The sequence below is a fragment of the Moschus berezovskii genome, chromosome 22 (assembly GCF_049115385.1).
Source record: "Moschus berezovskii isolate FMDL1 chromosome 22, NW_MosBer_1.0, whole genome shotgun sequence".
NCBI lineage: Eukaryota > Metazoa > Chordata > Mammalia > Artiodactyla > Moschidae > Moschus > Moschus berezovskii.
In genome coordinates this window covers 28247415-28272042 of record NC_142481.1, presented here as the reverse complement: position 1 = coordinate 28272042, position 24628 = coordinate 28247415, and the positions used below count along the sequence as shown (strand labels likewise).

At 54.3% G+C, this 24628-nt stretch overlaps 2 protein-coding genes across 5 annotated transcripts in view; one reads left to right on the top strand and one right to left on the bottom strand.

The window, feature by feature from the left end:
• Positions 1 to 23249, top strand: part of HSD11B2 (hydroxysteroid 11-beta dehydrogenase 2) — a 28501-nt gene extending 5252 nt beyond the window's left edge. Inside the window, exons 2-8 of one of the 4 annotated variants that reach the window (XM_088830283.1) lie at positions 7058 to 7237; positions 7795 to 7905; positions 9345 to 9473; positions 16354 to 16566; positions 16683 to 16868; positions 16978 to 17115; positions 17322 to 18529. In XM_088830283.1, the coding sequence (XP_088686409.1) occupies positions 16401 to 16566; positions 16683 to 16868; positions 16978 to 17115; positions 17322 to 17707 (876 nt within the window). In that variant the 5' untranslated portion in view covers positions 7058 to 7237; positions 7795 to 7905; positions 9345 to 9473; positions 16354 to 16400 and the 3' untranslated portion in view covers positions 17708 to 18529. Of the gene's footprint in view, positions 1 to 7057; positions 7238 to 7794; positions 7906 to 9344; positions 9474 to 9537; positions 9839 to 11830; positions 12839 to 16353; positions 16567 to 16682; positions 16869 to 16977; positions 17116 to 17321; positions 18530 to 22274; positions 22764 to 22785 lie in introns of those variants that run through there. The other 3 variants (XM_088830281.1, XM_055412550.2, XM_088830282.1) reach the window with 3 other exon arrangements.
• ATP6V0D1 (ATPase H+ transporting V0 subunit d1) overlaps positions 18754 to 24628 on the bottom strand; it is a 38898-nt gene continuing 33023 nt past the window's right edge. Inside the window, exons 4-8 of the mRNA XM_055412551.2 lie at positions 23257 to 23336; positions 19950 to 20027; positions 19651 to 19827; positions 19450 to 19527; positions 18754 to 19353 (exon numbers count right to left, since the gene is read on the bottom strand). Coding sequence (XP_055268526.1) covers positions 19192 to 19353; positions 19450 to 19527; positions 19651 to 19827; positions 19950 to 20027; positions 23257 to 23336 — 575 coding nt within the window. The 3' untranslated portion in view covers positions 18754 to 19191. The remainder of the gene's footprint in view (positions 19354 to 19449; positions 19528 to 19650; positions 19828 to 19949; positions 20028 to 23256; positions 23337 to 24628) is intronic.

The following is a 24628-nucleotide window of genomic DNA, read 5'->3' as shown; positions in this document are numbered from 1 at the left end:
AAGAGCTCAAAATATCTCCTCTCTGGGACTTTCCCTAGGTCCAGTGGTTAGAACTTTGTGTACTCATTGTCGAGGCCTGGGTTCAATCCCTGGTCGGGTGCAGTCCCTGGCCGGGGAACTAAGGTCCCACAGACTCATGGTCCCACTTTTGGCACCATGTGGCCAAAAGAATAAGTTCTCTTTTCTTTATTTCCTTTAAGTCAAGCATAAATCCTACTGGGATTTCCGATATTCTAGGCTGGAGGGAAATTTGGTCTTGGTCTCTACTAGGTTCCTCTTTACCCAGTTTATTCCAAGGATTCAGAATCTCCTGCATCAGCAAACACTGTGAGAAGCAGTCTCTGGTCATGCGTCCTCTCTAGTACTAAGGCCACAGTCATTGCCCCAACCCACAGGAGTTTCAGATTTGGGCTTCATGGGATCATGCCTGTTGCCCTGGGGCTGCTGGGGGACAGGCACCTGCCTCCTCCATTCCAGGGGCTGCAGACTCTCTTCCCTCCCTGCTGAACTTGGTTCCCCTGAATGCGCCCTCCCCCCTCCACTTGGGGACGCTCAGAACGGACCCTCTCATGAGCTCAGGCTTTCTCAAAAGACAGGAAGAGGCTCTGTTTTCCACCAGCTGCCCTATCCATATTTCTAGGCCGTAGGAAAGTGAGCAGCTGGCTGGCTGCCTGCTCAACATGGGCTGGACAGAAAACACCCCTATCCCTAAAATTATCAGCCACAAGCACGCAATAAAATCAACATAGCAACTCCTGCTCGGTCATGTGCTGATTCTGGGTCCTATGCAAGTGTCTTTATCTGTCTACCATATAAATGCTTGTTTTCAGGACTGATAAGCTATATGGACTAAATATCAATGCTACTCTGGCCTCAAAAGTACAAGACAACTCAACTCTAATCTGGAATTGTAGAACTTAGGGCTGAAGAGAGATGGTGACCCAAAAATCAAGGTGGAGGATGAGCCATTATATGCCCACAGGGAAGGGAGGGACTAAAGAGTCAAGCCACCAAACCCTGGGTCCATCTGCCTCCCAGGCACTGCTCCTAGATGTCCTGTACATGCATGCATGTTAATTCACTTCAGTCATGCCTGACTCTGTGACCCTATGGACCATAGACCACCAGGCTCCTCTGTCCATGGGATTCTCCAGGCAGGAATACTGGAGTGGGTTTCCATGCCCTTCTCCAGGGGATCTTCCTAACTCAGGAACTGAACCCAGGTCTCTTATGTCTACCTGCATTGGCAGGCAGGTTCTTTACCACTAGTGCCACCTGGGAAGTCCCCCCTAGCTGCACCATGAGTATCTAAATGCAGCACATCCCTATATGCCCTTTTTGTCCTTGCCACAAACCTCCTTCTCCTTTTAGGCCCTCCAAAGGGCATCACTACCTACCCAGTCTCCTCCTAGTCCTTGCCCATCTAATCCAGACAGTCCCCACAACCAGGCACTTCCTCCCTCCAAAATGTGTCCTATGTCCATTCTTCTTACTCCCTCTGAAATATGTCCTGTGTCCATTCTTCCCACTCCACTCTAGCCCACAGCACCAGTTTCCCCTTTGCTGTCTCTGCAGCAGCCTTCTCTGTCTGTCTCCCTAACATCAGTCTGCCTGCTTCCAGTCCCTTCTCCTCTTAGCTGCCAGGCTTACTGTTCTTTCTGATCATTTTTAAAGTGGGTAGTAGCCTGAATAATGGCCTCCCAAAGATGTACATATCCTAATTTCTGAAATCTACGAATATGCTGCCTCTCAAGGCAAAGTGTACTTTGCAGATATGAAAGGGTCTTGAGATGGAAGAGAGTATCCTGGATTACCCAGGTGAGCTCAATGTAATCACAAGGACCCTTACAAGAGACAGGCATGGGGTGGTCAGAGTGGGAGGAGACGTGATGATGAAAGCAGAAGTCAGAGAGATTTGAAAACACTGTACTTCTGGTTTTGAAGACAGAGAATGAAGCCATGAGCCAACAAATGCAGGTATCCTCTAGAATCTAGAAAAGGCTAGGAAACATTCTCCCCTAGAACTTCCAGAAGGAACCAATCAGCTGACACCTTAACTTTAGCCCAGTGACACCCATTTCAAACTTCTTACCTCCAGAACTGGAAGATAATACACCTGTGTTGTTTTAAGCCACTGAATTGGCTTCCCTGGTGGCTCATGGGTAAACAATCTACCTGCAATGCAGGAGATGTGGGTTTGATCCCTTGGAGAAGGAAATGGCAACCCACTCCAGCATTCTTGCCTGGAAAATCCCATGGACAGAGGAGCCTGGTTGCTACAGTCCATGGGGTTGCAAAGAGTTAGACACAGCTTAGCAACTGAACAACAACAAAGCCACTGAATTAGTGGCACTTATTGTATCAGCAATAGGAAACTAATACAGTGGGTTTCAAATAGGATTAAGTACATGTACATTTAACCAATGAAAGCTGTTTCATTTTTAAAAAAGATTTATTTATTTGGTGGCACCAGGGCTTAGTTGTGTTAAGCAGGATCTTCAATCTTCATTGCGGCACACGGGATCTTTGGTTGTAGCATGCAAACTTGGTTGCGGCATGTGGGATCTAGTTCCCTGACCAGGGATCAAGCTCACACCCCCTGCATTGGAAGCATGGAGTCGTAGCCACTGGACCACCAGAGAAGTCCCAAAGCTGCTTCATATGAAGCAAAAATGACTGCCCAGATATTTGAGTGACTCCAGACCAAGATCTCTGAAAAGAAGACTTCCTCTGGCCAAATCTGAGTTTTAATAGCACAGGCAGTTTGATGGTGTCCTGATTCTGTCATCATGGTGTGGTCACCAGTCCAGAACCTGACACTTCCCAGGGCATCACCTACTGAGGAAGGCCACACTTTGCTAACAACCACCTCATCGGTCTTCTGTTTAAGTTACCTCCAGGGCTTTCTTTGCCCTTAGGATCAACTGAAATGCCAAACCTTGGCTTCCAAAGCCCAGCTCAGCTAGCTCCTGTCCACCTCCTCATCCCTGTCCCCTGATCAGTGCATCTCCTGGAACCCAAGGCATTCACTCCCACCCCCAGGCCCTTTCCCACAGCATTCCTTTTACTCAAAGTGTAATTAGTCTCAGCTCCTCCTGCCCCATTCTGGCCAGTTTCTATGAAAGCATGAGACACATTTTTCTGGGACAGAAGTCATCCCCTAGGGCAGGACTTGTTCTTGTCCAGAGTGGCTGTCCCTGACTAGCAAGGCAGATCTGCCCATGGTGAACAGCCAGGCTAGAGAGACAAAAAGACCTAACTGTGGTTTAAAGAACTTGTACATATGTGTGTGAGAAGGTTCCAAGCTCACTTATGTGACTCCTAGAATTGCCAGAAGAGACCCCAGGGCAGTTCACCCCAACCTGGGCTAGACTCACAGCCCATCCTTAATTAGAGTCAATGTATCCCCAGGTTTCCTGGGACTTGTTTCTTGTCCCAGGGCATATCAATGGTTACCTGTTTCAATCCCAGGTTTGCCAGTCACCAGCTGGGTAAATTCCCCAACTTCTCTAAATACAGTTTGCTCCTATGTGAAGTAGCAGTAACAATAGCTCTTTACTGGATAGGGCCATGATGAGGCCTGAAAATGTGGTCCTGCATATGAAGCACACAGAATGTTCCACTGGTAATGGACACTGGTACAAATAATCTAGATCCTACTTGTCTTTCTATCAGGAAATGATGCTCTCCGTTTCATTAACTAATGGAATTAAATTTTAATTATCAGATTCATTGGTGAGATGTGGTTAGCCATAGATCTTGTTCTCTCGGTCCCTTTTGTCTGAATCACAGTACCCTTTCCAATGGGCCTTGGATGAGTCAGCCCATTTACTTGGCTTGTCCCCATGGCCACAAGCACCTCTTGCCCTGGCAAACACTGAGGCCTCGTAACTGTTGCTCTTTCTACCTCCCCTGTGCGCTCCCCTCCCCGTCAGTCCATTCTCCTGATAGCTTGGGGCTGTCAAAAAAAAGAAAGAAAGAAAAGAAAGAGGGACGGGGGCCTGCCCTGGTGATCTAGTGGTTAAGAAGACACGGGTTTGATACCTGGTCTGGAAAGATCCCACATGCTGTGGAGCAACAAAGCCTGTGTACCACAACTATTGTGCCTGTGCTCTAGAGCCCATACTCTGCAAACAGAGAAATCACGGCAATGACACACCCACGCACTGCAACTAGAGTAGCCCCTGCTTGCTGCAACTAGAGAAAGCCCACACATAGCAATGAAGACCCAGTACAGCCAAAAATAAATGAAAGGAAGGAAGGAAGAAAAACAAAGGAAGAAAGTAAGGTGAACTGATTATTTTACCTCTTGCTACCGCTTTCAGGGAGTCTCTCTGCTTCACAGGAAGCAGCATCTCAATATACCATGAAATTAGAATAAAAACCTCCTTATTCACCACGGCCTCCAAGACCTCCCTTACCCCCTGACTCCCTCTGACCTCTGCAGCCTTCTGACTCCCCTCTCCTTAAAGGACCAGATTCCCTCTTATATTAGGGGTCTTTGCATGCGATGTTCTTGCCACCTGGAACATCACCTCCTCCTAGAAAGCTTTCTTCAACCCTCAGAATAGAAGAGGCCATGAGACTCTGCTTTCTAGTTCCTTCTGTCTGTCGCAACTCCTTGACTGTGTAGTGATCTGATTAGGGGCTGTCCTCCAGCCACATGCGGAGCCCACAAGGCAGGGAATAGTTATCTAGCTCACCATAGCATTCCCTGAGCATGGAGCCTGGAACACAAATGCACTCAATAGATGTTTGTTTTATGAATGAAGGTTGGAACAAACAAATGAAAGGATAGTGTTACTTAACAGGAATTCTTTTGTGGAACCTTTTGTAAATAATATCTGTTGAATTATTTTTGGTGTAAAAATGTACTTTCCTATACTACCATCCCTTCATCATAGTAAATCTGTTATTTCCACGTCCCTTGTAAAGATCTTTTTTTTTCCTTCACTACATTGAATACGTTTTCCTCCCATTAATTTTCCCTTCTTGAGTAGCTTTTTACCACTTTGTTCTTTAAGAAAGGAGCGCTGTTTGGTGTATACAATATTCTCTCAGCTTCCTTGGTAAGAAGACTCTGGCAGCTTTTTCACTGTTGACACTAACTGGTGCAGCTTGGAACACGATGTCACCCCTCCAGAACTCTCACAGACCTAGATAAAACTTATTCTGTGTCTCCAGTCAGGAACAAGGTGTTTGGAATCAGCACCTTATGCAATAGAGCTGATGCAGGGCCATCCCTCAGAGGCAAATGATATGAAAATGGTGGTGTGTGGAGAATGTGCCCACAGTATCCTAGGAACTAATGATTTTAAAACTTCTCTGGCAGTAATTCAGTTTTTATGTTTCTTAGAAAAATGAAGGCTTGTATTTACTACATGTGTTATCTAATATGCAGAAAGGCAAGGAAAGGTATCCTGTGCTGATAAGGATTTCCATGGCAGCTCAGTCAAAGCTGCTTTCTTTGCAACTGGCCACCTGGCCCTGCGCGTGCTCCCTGGGAGCAGTTTCGCTCTTCGGCATATCTTTTGGTTTCCTCATTTCTATGGGGGAATGGTGCATACATACAAAGTCGTTGACTGTTCTTACTTTATTTCAGAAATGTGCAGGGCTGAGGCACCTGAACTTTTCCTCAAATACTTTAAAGCAAATTATGTGGCGGAACCTCTCATGCCTGCTCCCAGAGGAATTTCCTTTGAGTGCTCCCTCATATCTCAAAAGTTTATGTAACATGACACAATTATCTGAAAAGCCTTGGAATCCAAAAGAACAGAGATCTGAGCTAGGAATGAAGGTTGGAGCTGGGAAAGACATGTTCTCCCCTGCCTGGGGACTGGGTCATACTTCACTAGGACAATGCTCAATTCAACTTCCAAAGAAAAATCTTAACCCCTTGACCAGGAGTTGTACTTGCTTATTTCTCGGAACAAGGAATCTCTTGACAAGGTGCTCAAGGGGCATTACAAAGCCTTAGACCTGGCTGGCGGTTAAAAATATTTCTATAACCATCTTGAGCAGCTAGTCTTCCAAAGATGAAAGCAAGAGTGGCCTGGACCCCTTCCAGAGGATAACTGACTCAAAGATCAACCCATCCTGAGAGTCAGGGTCTCTTGCCAGCAGTTAGTGCTGCAAAGCGGGTGGGAGTCTGGAATCCATATTTTCACCAAGTAGTTAGTCCAGGTGATTCTGATTCAAGCCCAGCTCAGTTCCCAACCCGAGAGAGAGAAGGAGAGGAGGACACAAACTGTAAGTGCAGACCTAAAATTAGGGCTCCATGAGGAGATGACCCTGCTGTGTACCCAAGAGCCCTTGGGCCAAGAAGCTTCTCTTTCTCCTTTTTGTTTTCACTTTTAGAAATCCCAGCCCTGCTTGCTATTTGCATACCAGCGGTGAGGGACCTCCAAAGAGAATAGGCACCACTCATAGGTGGTTGGCTTTTCAAGGAATTTGCTGGAGAAAATTGTAGGCAAGGCAGTGAACAAAACTCTCCTCCATCTGGTTTCAGTTTATTAAAAAAAACACAAAAAACATACATAGGCCTCCTACCAGCAATCAGAAAACAGCCACAGCTCCCCAAGTAGGGTATTAGCCACGAGGGGTGGGACTGAATTATGTATATGCAAATGAATTAAACCAGCCAGCCAACAGCAACTAATTTTTGTATCTTTTGCAGTTGTTCTGCCAAGAAAAGGCCTGAATCAGGGTGATGGAAGCTGTAAGGAAGCAAGTTTTGGAATTAGTTTTTAACAATCCGCCTTAATTCTACCACTGGGAGACATGTTTCTAATCCAGAGGCAAATTTTATTTTATTTTTATTTTTTTATTTTTTGGAACAGAGAAGGGCTTATTGCAGGGCCAAGCAAGAAAAATGGGTGGCTTGTGCTCAAAAACCCTGAACTCCCAGAAGCAAATTTTAAAGGGTTGATAGTCTTTTGCCTGGGTATTGCCCACTGAATAATGCCAACTTCCTTGGCTGACAGGGGACAGTGCTGCCTGATGGCTGGGGAGCAGAGCGTCTGGATGGCTGAGTAATCATTGAACCTTTTATGTACAGAATTGTGGTTCCTGCTTCATTAAGATGATGTGAGGATAGTACATAAAATTAAGTATAAGGAAGTCGAACACAAGGACTGGCAAGCATGCAGTAAATGTGGCAGAGGATTAGGAATAACTCAGAGCTGCACTGCAGGACTCAAGATGACCAGTTTCACCTGGAGTCAGCCAAGCTCGCCCAGTAAGAGTTCTCAGCTGGGACTTGCCTTTCCCCTGGGACTGGTCCAGAAAGCCCTTGAGAGCAAATTCTCTTAGTGTTTCCCAAGCTCAAGGGCCCTAATCCCCAAATATCTGCCTTCAATCCTGGAAGCAAAGAAGTTCGGTGGGGGGCGGGGGGGTGTGCTGGACACAGTTTGAAAACACAAGTGATACTTCTGGCTTCCCGCATGTCCCCATTCCTTCTGCCCAGTAAGCGAAGGGCCTGGCTTCCAGGTGCACAGCTAGAGGAGATGGACGGGGCACTCGTTCATGCCTGGTGAGTTGACCATCTCCCAGGCTCTTGTACCACATGAGTGGTGTGCTGGGGACCACAGGCACCCAGCTGCCTCTGGACTCAGCCCTCGCCTGTCCACAAGCACTTCAGGCTCAGTTTGTCCAAAACAGACTGCTGTCCCTCGCGGGGATGCACCAACAGGATGCCCAGCCTCCCCGCATGCCTTGTCCCCAAACCCATTTCCCAGCCAACCAAGATAGGGTCTTATTTGCTCAAGACCTTTCCGAGCTCTCCTTTGCCCTCAGGATGAAGTCAGAGGTGGTGAAACGTTGTTTAGTAGCTAAGTGGTGTTCGACTCTTTTGGGACCACATAAGACTGTAGTCCGCCAGGCTCCTCTGTCCACGGGATTTCTCAGGTAAGAATACTGGAATAGGTTGCCATTTCCTTCTCTAGGGGATCTTCCTGACCCATGGATTAACCTTGCATCTCCTGCACTGGCAGGTGGATTCTTTACCACTGAGCCACCAGGGAAGTGCATGGCAAATGTAGCTCTGTGTTAACACAGTTCTCGGTCTTCAAGCTCTGGTATACTTGAATTTGAATCTTGGGGCTGGTCCAAGATTCAAACTTAGGTGAACCTGAGTTTGAGACCTTGAACAATTTTCTTAGCCTCTGAAAGCCTCAGTTATATTTTATATTCCTTGAATATAAAATAGTAATGATGACACCCCCTACAAAGGGCTATTGTGAGGCCTCTGCACCCAACCCAAGGCTTGGGACAGAGCAAGAGGTTTGGAGGCCAGTGCATGGAATGAAGATTGAGGATGAGCTGGGAAGGGTGTGGCTGCCAGAACTAGAGATGATGAGACCAGTTTTGGACATGCTGAGTGTAAGGGGCCTATGGGTGTCCAGGGGAGGCATTCTGGGGCAGCTGGACATGTGGGCCTGGAATTAAGTGTCTTGGCTGGAAAGGAGCGTGGGAGTCACCAACATGTGAGTAGGAAGATGAGCTCATGGTGGGGGAGGGACTGAGCATGAGCCCTCCACAGCCAGAGGTTCACCCACAGGGAAGAGAAGCTTATGAAGGAGGCCAGGAGGGAGAGCCGGACAGGTAGGAGGGAACCCAGTAGCAGTGGCTTTGCAGGTGCTGAAGGGAGAAAGGGCCCAGGGTACAGAGGAGTTAACTGAAAGCAGAAATGTGTCCTTGGTATTTGAGGACTAGCTTGTCATTCACTGGTGACCTCTGGCGCGGCCAGGAGCCGGAGCTGACTCAGAGCTAGAGTGGGAGAGAGGAGAGGGAAGATGGTGACTGGAGAGTTTTTGAGAAATGCAGCTGAGAAAGGGGGCGGGTGTCGTGGGGAGGAGAGCAGGAGGACAATGCTTGGGGAAAGGGATCCAGGACTAAGTGAGAGAAGTTCTTTATGGTGGTTCCCAGAGGGAGAGGGCAGAGTCAAACTGGGGTGCATGCTGCTAGAAAGGAGCCAGTGGCTAGTTGTTATAGCCACAATGCCCAGCACAGGGCCTGGCGCACAGTAGGAACACAGTACAAGTTTGCTGTCTTTGAGGATGGGGAGGGATGGGGTGTGGAACTTGGGCAAGGGGGTGGCCATCGGCAGGAAGAGGCTCCTCTCTGCAATGGGTGAGCAGAGAGCAGGGCCTCCTTGGGGTTCTGCTGCCTCTGAACCTGACCACAGAGGAAGAAAGGGGTGATAGGGAGCGCTTGGCTCCAGAAACATAGTGTGGTAAGAGAACAGAAGGTGAGCTCTTAGAGACTGCCACCTGGCAGGCCCCATCCTGGATTTCTGTTCCTCCCATCCTCACATCCAACAGTCACCTTCACTTTATCCCCTTCAGAGCCGTGCCCTCCCCAAAAGGCCAGCAGGTGGTGCCAGTGAGCTATTGGACTCAGCTGGAGGCGACTGGAGCCAGAGTGCCAGCCCCCAACCCACCTCACAGCACCCCAGAGCCTGGGGCACGCTGAAGGTTTGGCTCACCAAGTTTCTGATTAAGGAATGGGGTGGGTGGTGAGGGCAGGGGGAGACTAAGGCAGACTGTGGGTTGAGGGCCTAGGGGTGAGGTGGCTCAGGGGCTCTGCTCCTTCTGGTTGCCCTTCATTCCTCTGCCCCTGCCAACCCTGCCTTATCTACTAGGGCTTCTGCCCTCTGCTCCCCCTTCTCCCTGGAGGGCCCTGCCAGCCCATACTCTTGGTTCTGGCAGAGGCTAGTTCTCTGCCCTTGGGCAGGCACAGCCTGGCATCAAGCCTCAGACAGGGATGGGCCAGCCCCTCCCAGCCATGACTGCCTAAACCACCTTCTTTCTACTTTCAGAATGTCTCCACCTGATGAGAGGTAAGGAGTCAGCGCTCAGGTGACCCCAGTGGGCTGAAGTATAGATCCGGGGAGGAAGGCCTGGCCTAGGAAGTAGGATGAATTTCTGGGAGAGAGGGATGTTAAACACAAATGTGGGAGATCGTCCACGAGACCCAAAGCACACAAGACAAATATTTCTGTCTAAGGTGGCGCAGTGTCCCAGAAGCTGGACTGGAAACACGCCCCACCCATCCTAGCAGCCTACACTCCACAACCAAAGACAGTTCCCTAACCTCTCCTCTCAACAAGTCTCTCTCCCCATCCCACGCTTCCCAGTGGGTCAGGGTCCTTCCCAGAAGTGTAGGATCTTGTTTCTCAGACTCTGTCCTCACCTTGCTTTCCAACTTCCACCTCCCTACCCTTTTTTAAAAAGCTTAAGTATTTTGGCCTCCCTGGGCCTTTGCCACTGCGCACAGGCGTTCTCTGCTATGGTGAGTAGGGGTTACTCTCTGTTGTGTGGAGAGTTCTCATTGCGGTGGCTTCTCTTGTTGTGGAGCGCAGCCTCAGTAATTGCAGCACACATGCTTAGGTGCCCAGTAGCATGTGGAATCTTTCCAGACCAGGGATCAAACCTGTATCCCCTACATTGGCAGATGGATTCTCAACCACTAGACCACCATGGAAGTCCTCCAACTCCCTGCCCTTTGACTCCTACTCTGGCAAGTTCTGGTACTACCTGTGTGGCCTTAACCTTGAAGGCTGCCTGAGATAGCCTTCCCCCCTCAACCACATCCTCTCCTCTACATCCCCTCTACAGTCCCAAGGGACTTAATGGTCTGAAGCTACAGAAACCACACTCAGACTCTCAGTAGGGTGACTGAAGCTGGGAGGGTGTGGGTGCCACAACCCAGAGTCTACAGCTCATATTGGGATGCCAGGTCAAGGTTGCTGTGTCCACCTATAAGACTGGGCCACAGGTTCAGAACGATAGGAGTCAGCACATTTTGGAAAGTGAACGTTTCCCTGAGTTTCTGAAGAATGACGCAGACCAAGGGAGTCACCAAAAACACACTCATACACAAATGTACTTACATGCATATACAGGGACATGGCATGGGTAGAGGCATGTTATTTATGTATGGACAAGCTATGGAGTCCATGGACAGAGTGTACACAAATATAGGCATACATAGGTACACAAGGTCATGTACCCAGGGTCAGACACACATACCCTCCCCAGCCCTGCCTCCCAGGGCCAGGGCTAACTTGTCATCTGTACTTACAGTAGGAGGAGGAAGAAGTAGAAGCTCAGAAGTGGCTCTGGAAAGGACCCCTTAAGTGGGTCTGTCTCCCTGCTCCTCCTTGAGATGCCCCTGGCTCACCAGGGGGCCATGCCTGGGTGGCAGAGAAGACTTCGAGGAGGCATTGCCTTGAAGCCCTGGCACAGAACCTGAGCATCTGAGAATGGGCAACCTAATTGGGAGGGGTCCATGACACCCCCAGGACATAGTGTGGTCATAGATGAGGCACTGGGCAAGGGTTCAGAAGAATCAGGGACCCCCTATACCATGGGCTGACCTACTGACCTCAGCACAGGGCCTGGCAATGAGGTACTGGCACCAATTCCCTGTGCTGGCAGGGCCTGGCATGGATGCCAAGCACAGGGTGCCAGACACAGGGGTGGGCAGAGTAGGGGCCCATAGGGCCACACACAGATACAGAACTTCATACACAGGCAGAGAAATGCGCCCACAATCACTTACTTTATACCCTGGGGGATCCTGGGAGCAGGCCATGGATCGCCCTGTCCTAGAGGCTGCCCTCACTGACTCCCCGGGTGTCCCCATTGGCCTGGCTTTTGGGGTTGGAGAGTGGGCTGGAGTTAATGGGAGGCCTAGATGCTTCCTCAGAACCCCCCTCCACACACCCGCACCCACACATGTACACTTGTGTGGCAGGAGGACGGGGGTTGGGGGGTAGGATTGTGTGGGGGGGGTAGATTGTGGGGAGGGGTTTGCTGCAAACCCAGGGCTGGAAAGTGGAAGGAAGATTTCGGGGAAGAGACTCCCAAGAATCTGGTCTGTCACCCTGCTCCACAGCCCCCAGCCCCAAATCGGTCGCTGGCCGCGGGTAGCTTAGCTGTGAGCGTGTGTGCTAGGCACCTGCGGCCGCTCAAGGAGTGGTGCGTACGCCGGCGCTGGCCTAGGCTGCCGGGTGAGGGCGGGCTGGTTCCCCGAGGTGTTCTGGCAGGCCCGGCTGACCGCGGAGGGGCGGTCAATATGAAGATGGAGGTTGCGTGTGTCCTCAGGTGTCCCGAGCAAGTGTGAGCTGTGGATGTGCTCACCTGGCAGTCGTGGCTCAGCGGACCAGCGCAGGAGTGAGCGCATGCGGGGCACTAGGGCTAGACCTACCGCACCTCTCCTGGGCACGGCCAGCGGCGAGTTGAGCAGTTGAGCAGCAAGTTTGGGACTTAGTTGCAGCTTCTTCGAAAGCGGATCTAACCGCGGGGGCGGGGCAGAGGGCGGGAGGTAGAGGTGGGGGCACCTGCACGGCAAGGGGTGCGGGCAGAGAAGTAAAGCCCCGCCCCTTCCCCGCCTCCGTTCCGCCCTCGCCCCCGCCCCCGGGGCTCTTTAAAAGCTCGGCCCGAGGGCGAACAGAGAAAGCGAGTATCCCCTCCCGCCCCTGGCTGGTGTCCTGCTGCACCCCGCGTCCCAGTCCCGAGTCCCAATCCCTGCTCTCCAGCCCGGTCCCTGCCCCGCCCCGGCCCGGCCGCCATGGAAAGCTGGCCCTGGCCGTCGGGCGGCGCCTGGCTGCTCGTGGCGGCCCGTGCGCTGCTGCAGCTGCTGCGCGCAGACCTGCGTCTGGGCCGCCCGCTGCTGGCGGCGCTGGCGCTGCTGGCCGCGCTCGACTGGCTGTGCCAGCGCCTGCTACCCCCGCTGGCCGCACTTGCCGTGTTGGCCGCCACCGGCTGGATCGTGTTGTCCCGCCTGGCGCGCCCGCAGCGCCTGCCCGTGGCGACTCGCGCGGTGCTCATCACCGGTGAGTGCGCGGGGCGCGGAGCGCGGCGACTCCCGGTTCGAGGGCGGGACCGGACACCCAGAGGGCTCCCTGTGGGCATGCCAAGGCAACGCAGGACCCCCAGCCGAGAAGTGGGGAAGCCTCTCTCCCCTGGGTTCAGGGAGCCAGCCAAGTAGGAAACGCAGGGCACCTCCCCAAGTCCGGGTTGACTACCTACGGCTTTGGGGAGCGCTGAAGGGAAAAGGAGACAGGGAGTGGGCAGGTGCGCAGGGGAGACTGCGAAAGGAGCCTCCTGGAGCTTGGGGTTTATGCTATGTCCCTCTCCAAGACAGCAGTCTTCTGACAGAGGACACTGCTCTGAGGGACTTCAGAGAATCCTCACTCCTTGAACTCTGCCTAACATCCCCACGTGGGAGGTCCTGTCTCTTCCCTGGGACCAGGAGGAATAGGCTTAAATGGAGAGTTGGGACCCACTTCTCCCAATTGGATGGGCTCCTTGGAGTTCAGAAAAGCTTGAGGTCATCATGAGGGACAGCTGGACACTCAGCCACCTCTCAGATCCCACCACCCAGACCCAAACTACAGGAGTTGTCCGGAGTCTGCACTCACGCCACTACCATTCCTGCTGGTCCTCTGTGCCTGGGAAGGAGGTGAGGTCTTAGAGATCTGGGCTCAGGTGCCTCTGGCCACCTTGTTGAGCTCTCTTTGTCTGGAACAAGGAATAAATCTATCACCAGAAGGAGGGAAGGAGGAGCTGAGACCCAGAAGTGGAGAGGGAGAGAAAAGTCAGCGGGCACTACTGTATAGGACAATATTGGCTCTACTGTACTGGGGAAGGGTAGCCTGATCCCTCCCCTAACCCCCGTGGCTTTGGACAGGCGCTCGGGTTCCGCTCTCTTGCACTGGTGAGTGGCCTCTCAGAGACCTCAGGCCAGTAGGGGGCCCTGCATGATCAGATGAAGCTGGAAAAACTCCCCAGAGGAGGCCATCCTTGAGCTGGGCCTCAGAAGATAGGTGGAGATAGGTGAGAGTGGACAGTATTTTGGATCAGACAAAGGGTGTGGGACAGAGGCTTGAGGCAGGAATGGGCATGGCCTGGGTGGGAGGGGGGCAATCAATAAGCAGTCTGGCTGCTGAGACGTGGCGAGACAAGCATTTGTTTCCTTGGAAGGGGCCTTGAATGCCCAGCAAGAAGCCAGACTGTACTGAGGTGAAGGTAGCACGAGGGTTTGAGCTTCAGTAAAGATGGTGGAGACAGAGGATGGGTCAGGTAGGGTGGGAGAGATGTGAGTTCAGGAAAGAATGAGAAGTTTCCAGGGACCCCAGTTTTAGTGGTTTGAGGAAGGAGAGATGACAGACCTCCTCGTATGAAAGCAAAAAGCTTCTGCTCCCAAGGACAGGGCAGCTCCCCTCCTGCCTTTTAATTCGTGAGTTTCGCCTCCTCCAGACCCAGGTCATCTTCAGATACTCGTGACCCAGGCAGTCTTTCCTGGGATCTCACTTCAGGTCCTTGTGCCGCTGTTACATCTCCTAGCCTTGAGCTTGAGAGTGAGCTGAGCTGAGACTGAGTCTTCCCTCAGTTCTGGTTGCAAAGTCCCGCCATGGAGGAGGGGAAGCAGACGGCCCAACCCACCCCATCCAAACATCGAGAGTTGACCTCCAAGTTTCCCAATGCCGCTAAACTCTGGGGTTTCTTCACTCACTGCCGACTGCAGTACAAGTAGGTGACCAGGCTCTGCCTCACTTGCTAGGAACACTGTGCCTTGAGCCTGCCAGAGCTGCCACCCACCCCTCCCTGGGAATGCTCCTGAGAACCCCTCACCGAGGCTACTTGGGGAGCTCAGCCTTGGGGTTGGGGTTTGGGTCGGTGACTGGGTGCTTTGTGTGCACATCTGTGCACTGCTAGGCAGTATGGGTCTCATGGGAGTGAGCCGTTGTTCATGCCTCTGCAGGTAGGCTGGAGGTGTGCGTAGGTTTCTGAGTGTGTACAGGTGAGCAAGAGGGTATGAAAGGTGTGTTGGGACCTCAGAGCTGAGGTTCTGGGAGGCCTTAGTTTTCCTGTGAAGGGCTTGTCTGCTCTGGAAGGGAGCTTAGGCAAGTGGGGACACACACACACACACACACTCCCCTCCTCCAGCCAGACTTGCACACACACACACACACTCACTCCCCTCCTCCAGCCAGACTTGCACACACACACACACACACACACTCACTGTCACTCCCCTCCTCCAGCCAGACTTGCCCAGGAAGTACCCCTCAGCTGGGGCTGGCTAATGGGCTCCCAGCTACACAAAGCCCACCTTGCAGCCCCCCAGCTTTGTTTTCTCCCTCAACAGAAAGAAGCGGGGGCGGGGGGGGGGAGCTAGTTGTGCAGAACCACTTTGCAACCTCTGATCAGCAGGACCACCATGGGGCAGGCTCTAAAGAGCTCCCTTCCTCACTGGTCACACCCCCCTCCCCACACCCCCTCTAATTGACCACCCAAGGAGCTGGATTGGAATGGGAACAATCAAAGGAGCTGGGGTTTATTAGACCCCAACACTGGCTCTGCCTCGTGGTTTATCTCTTTGCATACCAAAACCAGGAAATTAAGCCTCCAAGAGTGGTAACTGACCTCAGATCACATTTGATGGATGTGGGAAGGGATTGTAATGCAGGTCTGTTCTTGTCTTCATCCACTGTGACCCTGTTCTGGGGGCAAGTTATTTGAGGCTCAGAGAACGTCCCAATGTTGCCATTCACTGGAATTCCAAGGGTCAAGCATGATGTGGGGATGGGCCTCCAGCTTGCCCAGAGCCTGGAACAATAGTAGAGGGTGCTGAACTGGAAAGAAAGGTGGAGTTCAGGTTGTACAGAGCCTAGATGATGGGAACAGAGCACGTTGGCTTTATCCTAAGGGCTGTGGGGAGCCTTGGAGAGGTTTTCAGAAGCAGAGGGTATTGTCATTTTGGGAAGGATCCCTCGGGCTACTTAGGCAGAGAATGGATTCAAGGGGACAAGGTGAGACAGAATGGAAAAAGGGGGCTGCTTCAGTGTCCAGGTAAAAGGAAGAATGCTGGGCAAGGGCAGTGAGAGAGGAAGGGAGGCTAGGGTGTAATATCTGCATATGCAAGCTGAGGCCTGATCTCAAAAAGACAGAAGGACATCAGGGCTGAGGCTGGGTCCCAGCTGGGACTGGCTGACCTACCAACAGAGTCCTGACCTTACTGTGTGCCAGCTCAGTGACTTTGGGGGAAGCAACTTAGCATTACTAGGTCTCAGTTTCCTCATCTGTAGGGTGGGGATCATAAGCCACGTTTGATAGGGTAGCTATGAGGGGTCAGGGAGATGACAGCTGTGAAAGAGTTGGTCCTCAGGAGCTCAGCCAAAGGGTCCAAGCCTCCCAGAGATGGGCCTAGGAAGGGAGGGCTGCTGATGCTGCAAAATTGGGAGTCAGAAGCCTGGATCCCATCCAGGCCATGGTGACCCTGGGTTGTCTCAGGCTGAACTGGACCATAGTGGAGTTCACTGACTGTCCATCCTTCCCTGACCAGGCTGTGACTCTGGTTTTGGCAACGCGACGGCCAAGAAGCTTGACGCCATGGGCTTCACAGTGTTGGCCACTGTGTTGGATCTGAATAGCCCTGGCGCCCTAGAGCTGCGTGCCCGCTGTTCTTCTCGTCTGAAGCTGCTGCAGATGGACCTGACCAAGCCAGCAGACATTAGCCGGGTGCTGGAGTACACCAAGGTCCACACCGCCAGCACTGGTCAGTAGGCTCAACTTGGCCAGGAAAGGGCGTGGCTGGGCAGATGTGGGGGGGCCAGGATTGGAGGTGTGCTGCGGGACTGACCCACAACTTCCCTCCTGGCTCCATGCCCTCAGGTCTGTGGGGCCTGGTCAACAATGCGGGCCAGAACATCTTCGTGGCGGATGCAGAGCTGTGTCCAGTGGCCACGTTCCGCACCTGCATGGAGGTGAACTTCTTTGGTGCACTAGAGATGACCAAAGGCCTCTTGCCACTGCTGCGTCGTTCGAGTGGTCGCATTGTGACTGTGAGCAGCCCAGCAGGTGAGGGTCCTCCCACACTGGAGCAGAAAGGATGCCTCTGCTGGGCGGGGAGAGATACTGGAGTCCCTGGCCCAGGCTGAGGCATCCCCCACTCCCAATCCATCCCCAGGAGACATGCCGTTTCCATGCTTGGCTGCCTATGGGACCTCCAAAGCGGCCTTGGCGTTGCTCATGGGCAATTTTAGCTGTGAACTTCTGCCCTGGGGTGTCAAGGTCAGCATCATCCAGCCTGCCTGCTTCAAGACAGGTGAGGCTCCAGGATCTGGGCGTGGGGCCTGGTGGGGCAGGGGGAAGAGGAAGGCGGGGTGGGTGTGGTCTTCTCTGGAGTGGGATTGGCTCTGAGGAATGGGCGTGACTTTGGCTGGGGGCGGGTCTCAGGCTGTGAGTTAAGAGACCTGGGTCTGGCGTTGGCTTCCCTCACTGACCCCTCTGGCCTTGGCACTCCTTCCGCAGAGTCAGTGAGGGACGTGCACCAGTGGGAAGAGCGCAAGCAGCAGCTGCTGGCCACCCTGCCGCCGGAGCTGCTGCAGGCCTATGGTGAGGACTACATCGAGCACTTGAATGGGCAGTTCCTGCACTCTCTGAGCCAGGCCCTGCCAGACCTCAGCCCGGTGGTAGATGCCATCACCGACGCGCTGCTGGCGGCCCAGCCGCGCCGCCGCTATTACCCAGGTCACGGCCTGGGGCTCATATACTTCATCCACTACTACCTGCCTGAGGGCCTGCGGCAGCGTTTCCTACAGTCCTTCTTCATCAGTCCCTATGTGCCGAGAGCACTACAGGCAGGCCAGCCTGGCCTTACCTCTGCCCCGGGACATGGCCCAGGACTGAGGCCCTAGACCGGACCCCTCTCCCACTGCCCAGTGAGCAGGGCACACATAGAGCAGCTCCAGCAGACGAGGTTCCTTGTGCCCTTGCTCCTCCTGCAGGTATTCTGACCCCCAGGTCTGCCCTAGAGCCTGGCCCAAAGGACCCCAACCCCATGCACTGCCGATGCCACAGGCCAGGCCTGGTGAGGTGAAGGCTTTCCAGTGAACCTTTGGGCCTCTCCTGCTTCATGAGCCCAAACAGACCCTCCTGGGCACAAGGCTCCACCATACAGCTTGCAGAACCCAGCTGGATGGGGAGTTTAGTTCAAGGCTTAACTAGAGCCTTAGCCAGGATCCTACAGACAGTGCTTCTGCAAACTAAGACAAGATTAGGTAGGTTGGGGATCCCCTCAGGATTATTTCTTGGCACCAGTGCCTCAGTGCTGTGATTTGAAGGGTGACTCCTGTTTCTTGACTGGCTCCAGGATTAGGGCCCTGACCACCCACCCCAAACCCCCCAAGTCACAGGGAGGCTACATATTCACCTGATTGCCAGTTTTTGAATAAAGACAAATTTTTATTTCTCCTAGAATGGGGGAGATGCTCTGTTTGCCCAGGTGACAGGCTGTGGCCATGTGACAGACTGGAAACTGCCTGGGCAACCCCCAGAGCTCAGCATGGGGGCCGAGGCTCTGAGCACAGGACCTGATTTACAGCCAACCCCCTTCAGTGACCTTGGGCAGATCACGTATCCATAGGTTTCCTCAGAGTGAAACGGGGGTAATGACCCCAGCCCAGGGAGTTGTGGTGCTCAGTGAAGCAAACAGGGAGCCCTGGGGGCCCTCTAGAGTCAGAAGCCCACTCCATGGGCCTGTCGGAGCCTCCAGCAGAGAAAGGGGCCATCTGCCACCGACCTCCCGCCCCCTGAGGAGCCTGGCTGCACAGGGACAAGGCCAGCAGACGGCTGCCACCTGAGGAAGGGAGGTAGAAGGCTTAGGTGGGGGTGGGCTCAAGAGGCCTGAGGCAAGTTGGGGATCTGGGAGAGGGGCCAGGGCCCAAAGGAGACAGAAGACAGCTGGGCTTAGAGAAGTTTTTATTATCTTGGAAGGGCAGAGCTACTCCCCCATTTCCCAAGAACACACATACTTTACCCTGGCCATGGCTCTGGGGGGCCCACTGAGGGAAGAGAAGGTTCACGCTACCCCCAGGGGTTCTCGGGTTAGGGAGGGACACAAAAGTGACCACATGCTTCTCAGACACGTGAGTGGCTGTAAACACAGGGCTGAGGGGGCCTCCTTGCTCTGGAGGTGGGGACTTGGTCCATCCTTGGTGTGGGAAGCAGGTGCCCAGCCCCCCTGCAGGCCCAAAAGCAGTCTCAAAGAGGGTCAGGGAAGCGCGGCAGCCACGAAGACAGTGTGCTACCCCCCAGGGCAGGTAGATGAGCCGTGAGCTTTGTCACAGCACACACAGACACACACATACACACACACTGTAGGGAGCCTTGGTCCAGGGTGCTAGAAGATAGGGATGTAGTTGTCAATCTTGGCCCGGTGGCGTTGGGCGATGCACTCGGCAATCCACACAATGTTGCGACACTCCTGCTCCTTGAGCTTCACAAAGGCGTAGAAAACACCAAAGTGGAACTGGTTCAGAAAGGCCAACTTGTTCAGTTTCACCTGCAGACACAGGAAGGAGTGGTGTGCAAGGGGCTGGGACTGGAGTCAGGCCTGGGCCACCAACCCCTCCCTTTGACAAGCAGGCCCAGCACTCACCTCGTGCTCGAAGAATCGGTCCTCCAGGGTCTTGTCTCCAGGGTTGCTGCCTGCACCTTCGAAAAGCAGCTTGTACTCCTGACCCAGGGAGGGCAGGGGGTGGGAGGGAAGGGAAGCATGAGCACGAGGGCGCTGTTGGCTGTGGGGTGGGGATGTGGGTGCCAACAGGCCGGCCTCCCATCCCACAGGCAGGGCACTCACCGGATAGTAGTCGGCCACGTTCTTGACCTGCTCATAGTCATCAGCTCGAGCCAGCTGGGCAAGGCCCTCTGGGTAGAGCCGTCCACAGTGCGGGAAGAGCTTGGCACGGTCCTCCTTGGACAGCTCTGTGCCGAAGGAGTTAATGGTGATGATGAAGGCGCGGCGGTCTGCTTCAAACTGTGGGGCCAGTGCACAGGTGCCGGAGAGAGAATGGGAGGGAGGCAGTAGCCAGTCAGTTACCAGGGCTTCCCCACGCCAGGGCCAGGGCACCAGCAGGCAGGACGGGGGCAGGCACTCACCTCCAGGATGGGGCACATGGCGTCGGCCGTGGTCCCGCCCAGAAGGGTGCAGAACTTATAGAAGGACTCCAGGTAGGCCTGTGCAGGGCATGGGGCTCAATCAGCCTAGGCAGGGAGACTCGAGGCGGGCCTTCCAGGCTTCCCCCTCACAGTTCCTTTCTTTCCTCCCCAGCTCCTTTCATGGTTAATCCAAATATCATACCCGTGGACTGGCCAGGGCAGCCCCCATGTCAAGCCCCCAAAACAGCCACAGATTTTCACTGTGTATCAGCCAAGCAGCAGCAGCCTGCGGCCTCCCCCACCCAGCAGCGACAGAGCAATTTCTGACCCACTGTCTGCCTCACGGTGCAGGGCCCCTCAAACCCTCATCCCACAGAGGATTGGGCTCAGAGAGGGGCCCTGTCATGCCCCTGCTTCTCTACCTGCCTTTTCTCCAAATCTCCCCTCAGCCTCAGAAAATCACGTGTTTATGGGCTAGTGAAGAATGGTGACTCCTGAGAGCTGGGTGCCCCAGCCCCTCTCAGCACCCCACCTTAAAGAGCACCTCCTCCTCTTCCCATCCCCTAGGCAGTCACACAGCAGGAACCAGACTGTCAAACCAGCTCCTGCTGAGGGATGGTTATTGCCTGCACGGACGTCAGCCCTGCAGTGCGATGGCTGGACACTCGGGCTGCCAGTGGGAACAAGCACTTGCTGCCCAGGCAAATTGGATCTGCCGGGCGTAAGGAGAAGCCAGGTCAGCCCAGGCCTCAGGTCCCTCCCAGGACTAATTCCTGACACCAGCCAGGCCCAGACTTCCTTCCCTGAACCTCTTTGTGTCAAGGAAGAGGGGAAGAGTCTCATGACCTCTGAGGAGCTTCCTCTACTCAGATCCTCCGGGGTCCCAGTTGGTGGCACAGCCACAGGGACTCTGGCTCCACAGGCTTCTGAGCTGGGGGTGAGAGCTGGGGAGGCAGGGGAAGCTTTCTGTGTGGAGGTCTGCCCTCCAAGCTGCAGAGAACATTCCGCCCACTGTGTGATGTGGGCATGGGTTCTACTGGCCTAAGAGAGGAGGTGAGATGAGACCCAGGAGTCCACAAGCCCAGGCCAAGCCTGGCCAGCAGCACTGGGAAAGCTGGGCTCAGGGGAATACCCAAGGGGACCACTGAGTCACAGGAAACAAAAATCTAGAACAGGTCAGGGAGTAAGCAGCTTGGGAAGGGAGAGTAGACCCCAGCACAGCAGAGGACTTGGGTGATAGAAATAGCTGCCAATCCTACCATGGATTAGTGGCACTAGTCTCCCCTGGGATCGTCCCCAGCCATCTCCTTTCCTACGACCAGCCAACTTGGGTGTGTCCAAATCTCAGGCCTGTCCCAGAGGGGCCTGCAGTTCCTCTCTGTGGGGGAAGCCACCAGCCTTTGCCGAGCTGGGCTGACCCCAAAAAGACTGACCCAGGGTGGTGGAGGCTGGTGGAATAGGCCACTTTCTTCCGGAGGCTGAGCAGCTGAAGAAACTGGCAAGACCCCAAAGGCCCAAGTACCAAGGTCACCTTCCCACCCCTACCCTGTCCCCTGGCGTCTGCCAGCCCACGTCTGCTGCACCAGCTGCCTACGGTTCCCACCCGCTACTGGGGGTCTGCCTAATCTCCCATCTGTGGCTACTGGGCTGGGACATGGCCTGACAGGTGGGCCTGGCATGGCGCCCACAGCATTGGGTCGGTGTTTACAAGCTGGTGCCCAGGCAGCCTTCGCCAGTGACTCCAGCTAGAACCAGTCAGGCCCGGTGAGGGCATGGGTGAGGCCAAGGGGACAGCCTCACCCACCCCTCACCCTGCCTCAGGGCAGGGAACCCGGCAAGGAGCCAGGAGCACTGCAGGGGGGGGGTAGGGGGTGGGTTTTGAACACTAACACACGAGAGCCAGCTCTCACTAACTGCCCCCACCACCCTCCGTGCCCCACCCTCCCCATCTCCCTATTAGCAGACGAGAGCACTTGCTTTGCAGACAGGCTGAGCCGGGTGCAATGCACAGTGCTGCCTGGGGTCTAGCAAGTGGCTGTGGCTTCAGGCAGCCCACCCCACTTCTTTGAGCCCTCAATCTCTTCTTACAACTGACACACTGATGCCTACCTAGGCCCCAGAGCAACCCCAAGGAGCAGAAGCCAACAACCTTCCTGCCTCTCATCTCACCCCTCCAGTCTGTCCTCCACACTCTGATGATGCTCTGCCCTGCTGAAAATCTTCACTGGTTGACCCTGCCCTACAGGGTAAAAGTCAAACTTCTGGCCTGGCATTCAAGGCCCTGGGGCACCTGATCCTATGCCTGACTTGATCCTTTCTTTCCAGGTCTATCTCCCACTGTCCAGCCGGAACCGGCACTTCCACAGCGAACTGCCTGCCACTTGGCTCGTGTTCCACACTGGCTTCTGCATGTGCTGGCCCCGTGCCTCCACTACTAAACCTCCAGGTGGGCCCTTCACCCACCAGCACACCCGCCCTGCCCTCTGGCCCAGACCCCTGCAGTGAGACTGGACGGCGTAGGCTCAGGCTGCCACTGTCTTGGCCACCTAGTTCCAAGTAGGGAAGGAGAAGAGCTTCATTGTAAAGATCTAAGAGACAGATGTTCTCAGGGCTGGGTCAGCAGGGCTGTCAGCAAGTGTTATCTATCTTCAGGACACTTCAGGGCCTGCCCACTGCTGACCCACCAGAGGTCCTCACTATGGCCAGAGCCCAGTCTGCCCCAAACAATCCTCACTGGTCCCTGGCCAGCACCCTTCCCTGGCTCCCAAGCCTGCTCCTAACCTCCTTGAGCGGGGGCAGTGCTGACCCAGGAATCCCAAGCCCACTCTGTTTTCAGGGGTCATCAGCTTGTGCGCAGCCTGATGGGAAGCAGAAGGCGGGCAAGGTTGAAGATGGTGGTACGTGGCACCAGCCCCAGACCTGGGAAACCGAGGGACACAGGGACCTGGCTACACCTGGCTGGGTCCCTCTCCCACTGTGCTCAGGTGCTCCTTGCTGGCAACAGTCCAGATGGGGTGAGCCTGAGAGCTATGGCCTGGGTGATGGCCAGTGACCCTCCTGGATGAGGGGGAGTGGCAATCCAGGAGCCCTAGCCATTCCTGCCGATTTTATCTGGGCCCAAGGGTTGGAAAACCTGTTCCATGCAGTCTTGTGCCAGTCACGGGAGCCAGAAAGTGAGCAGATAAGCCCCTGGGAAAGGAGCCCATGTAACTGCGTCCTGTCCCAGCACCCCAATAAATCACCAGCCCACCATGCCCACGGCCCCACCAACCTACTTCGCCACCACCATCGGGCCCGGGGGCACTACCTTGTAGAGTGTGTTGCGGATGATCTCGATGTTCATCTCATCGAGGTCCTGCTCTGAGATGCAGTCCTGGAAAAAAGCCGCTGGGGAGGAAAGACACGGTATGAGGGGTGGGCAAGCGGACTCTCAGCCTAGGCAAGAATCCTGCTGATGTTCAACTCCCCCCGCAGGGCACAGAGGACCCCTGCCACAAGGCCCATCTGGCTGGGAAGTGGGGGATAGGAGGCGACACCAACCTGGCCTAGACTATTGCCTTAGAAGTGACCGAAGCCATACTCCAGGCCGTATATACTGACCTGAGCTTCTCTCGCCTTCTTGCTACTAAAATTGATTTATAAAGGAGGCGGCCAGCCATAACATGATCTAATCGCCTCTGGGGCAGACCCAAGCTCAGATCATGCCAAAGACAGGCTTGCATAAGAGGCCGTGACATCCTCACTTCTCCAGGGGCAGCTGTGGATTCAGGGCCTGGAGCCCACTTCTCTGCATCTCCCAGGAGGGCCTGGGGCCCACATGTGGAAAACTCCTTTTCCTCAGAACAAGGCCTGAGTATGACAACTGGGTGAGCAGGGACCAGGGACCCAGGGAACCATTTTAGGGCTGGCATTACAGGCCAAAGCAGAAGAGAGCCCTTTGATCCCCAGGGAGCTCACGGACTCACTGGTCTGTTTTTTCTTTAGAGATGGAGAACCTGAAGAAGCCACCAACAGCCTAGAACTAGCTCAGAGTTATCATGAGAAGTGAGATATTGTGTAGATAAGGCCAAGCAGGTGAGGCCTATGCCTCTTAGTGCAGGACTAAGTGCAGCTTTGGGCCCAGTTGTACAATCCTGGCAGCTTCCTGGAGGTGGTGTCCTGGGGACTAGGATGCTGGCTGTGAGGACACTAGTTGGCGATAGCCTTAGTGCCTTCTCTCCAGCCCCCCTCCAAGGCAGGCAGGAGCCAATGCTGCCTAGGTGGGGCCCTGTAGGAAGCTCCCGGTTCCCCCTCCTTCCTTGGCTTCTGACATGAACTCTGCATCCTGCCAGACACTGCCTGACTTGGCCCCTGGGACCTGCTTGGTGGAGCAAGTGAAGCTGCTTGCGTCCCTCCTCTGCCTCATGGGCAGCAAGTCACTACAGCCCAGCTTAGGGCATGGTCTGTCAGCGCTCCCAAGACTCCGAGGGACCCAGGCCCCCCAAGCCCAGCCTTCCTCTGCATTCTGAGGAATCCAGATTCATGAAGTTAGATCGTCTGAGTCAGGCCCTGCGGGTAGTCTCTGCCTGGCCCAGTGAAAGCAGCAAAGAAGGGAGCAGAAAGCAGGACAAGGAGAGGAGAATGGGAGGTGAATCGGACAGAAAGAAAAAGGTAAGCAGCCATGGATGGGCCTCACTTTC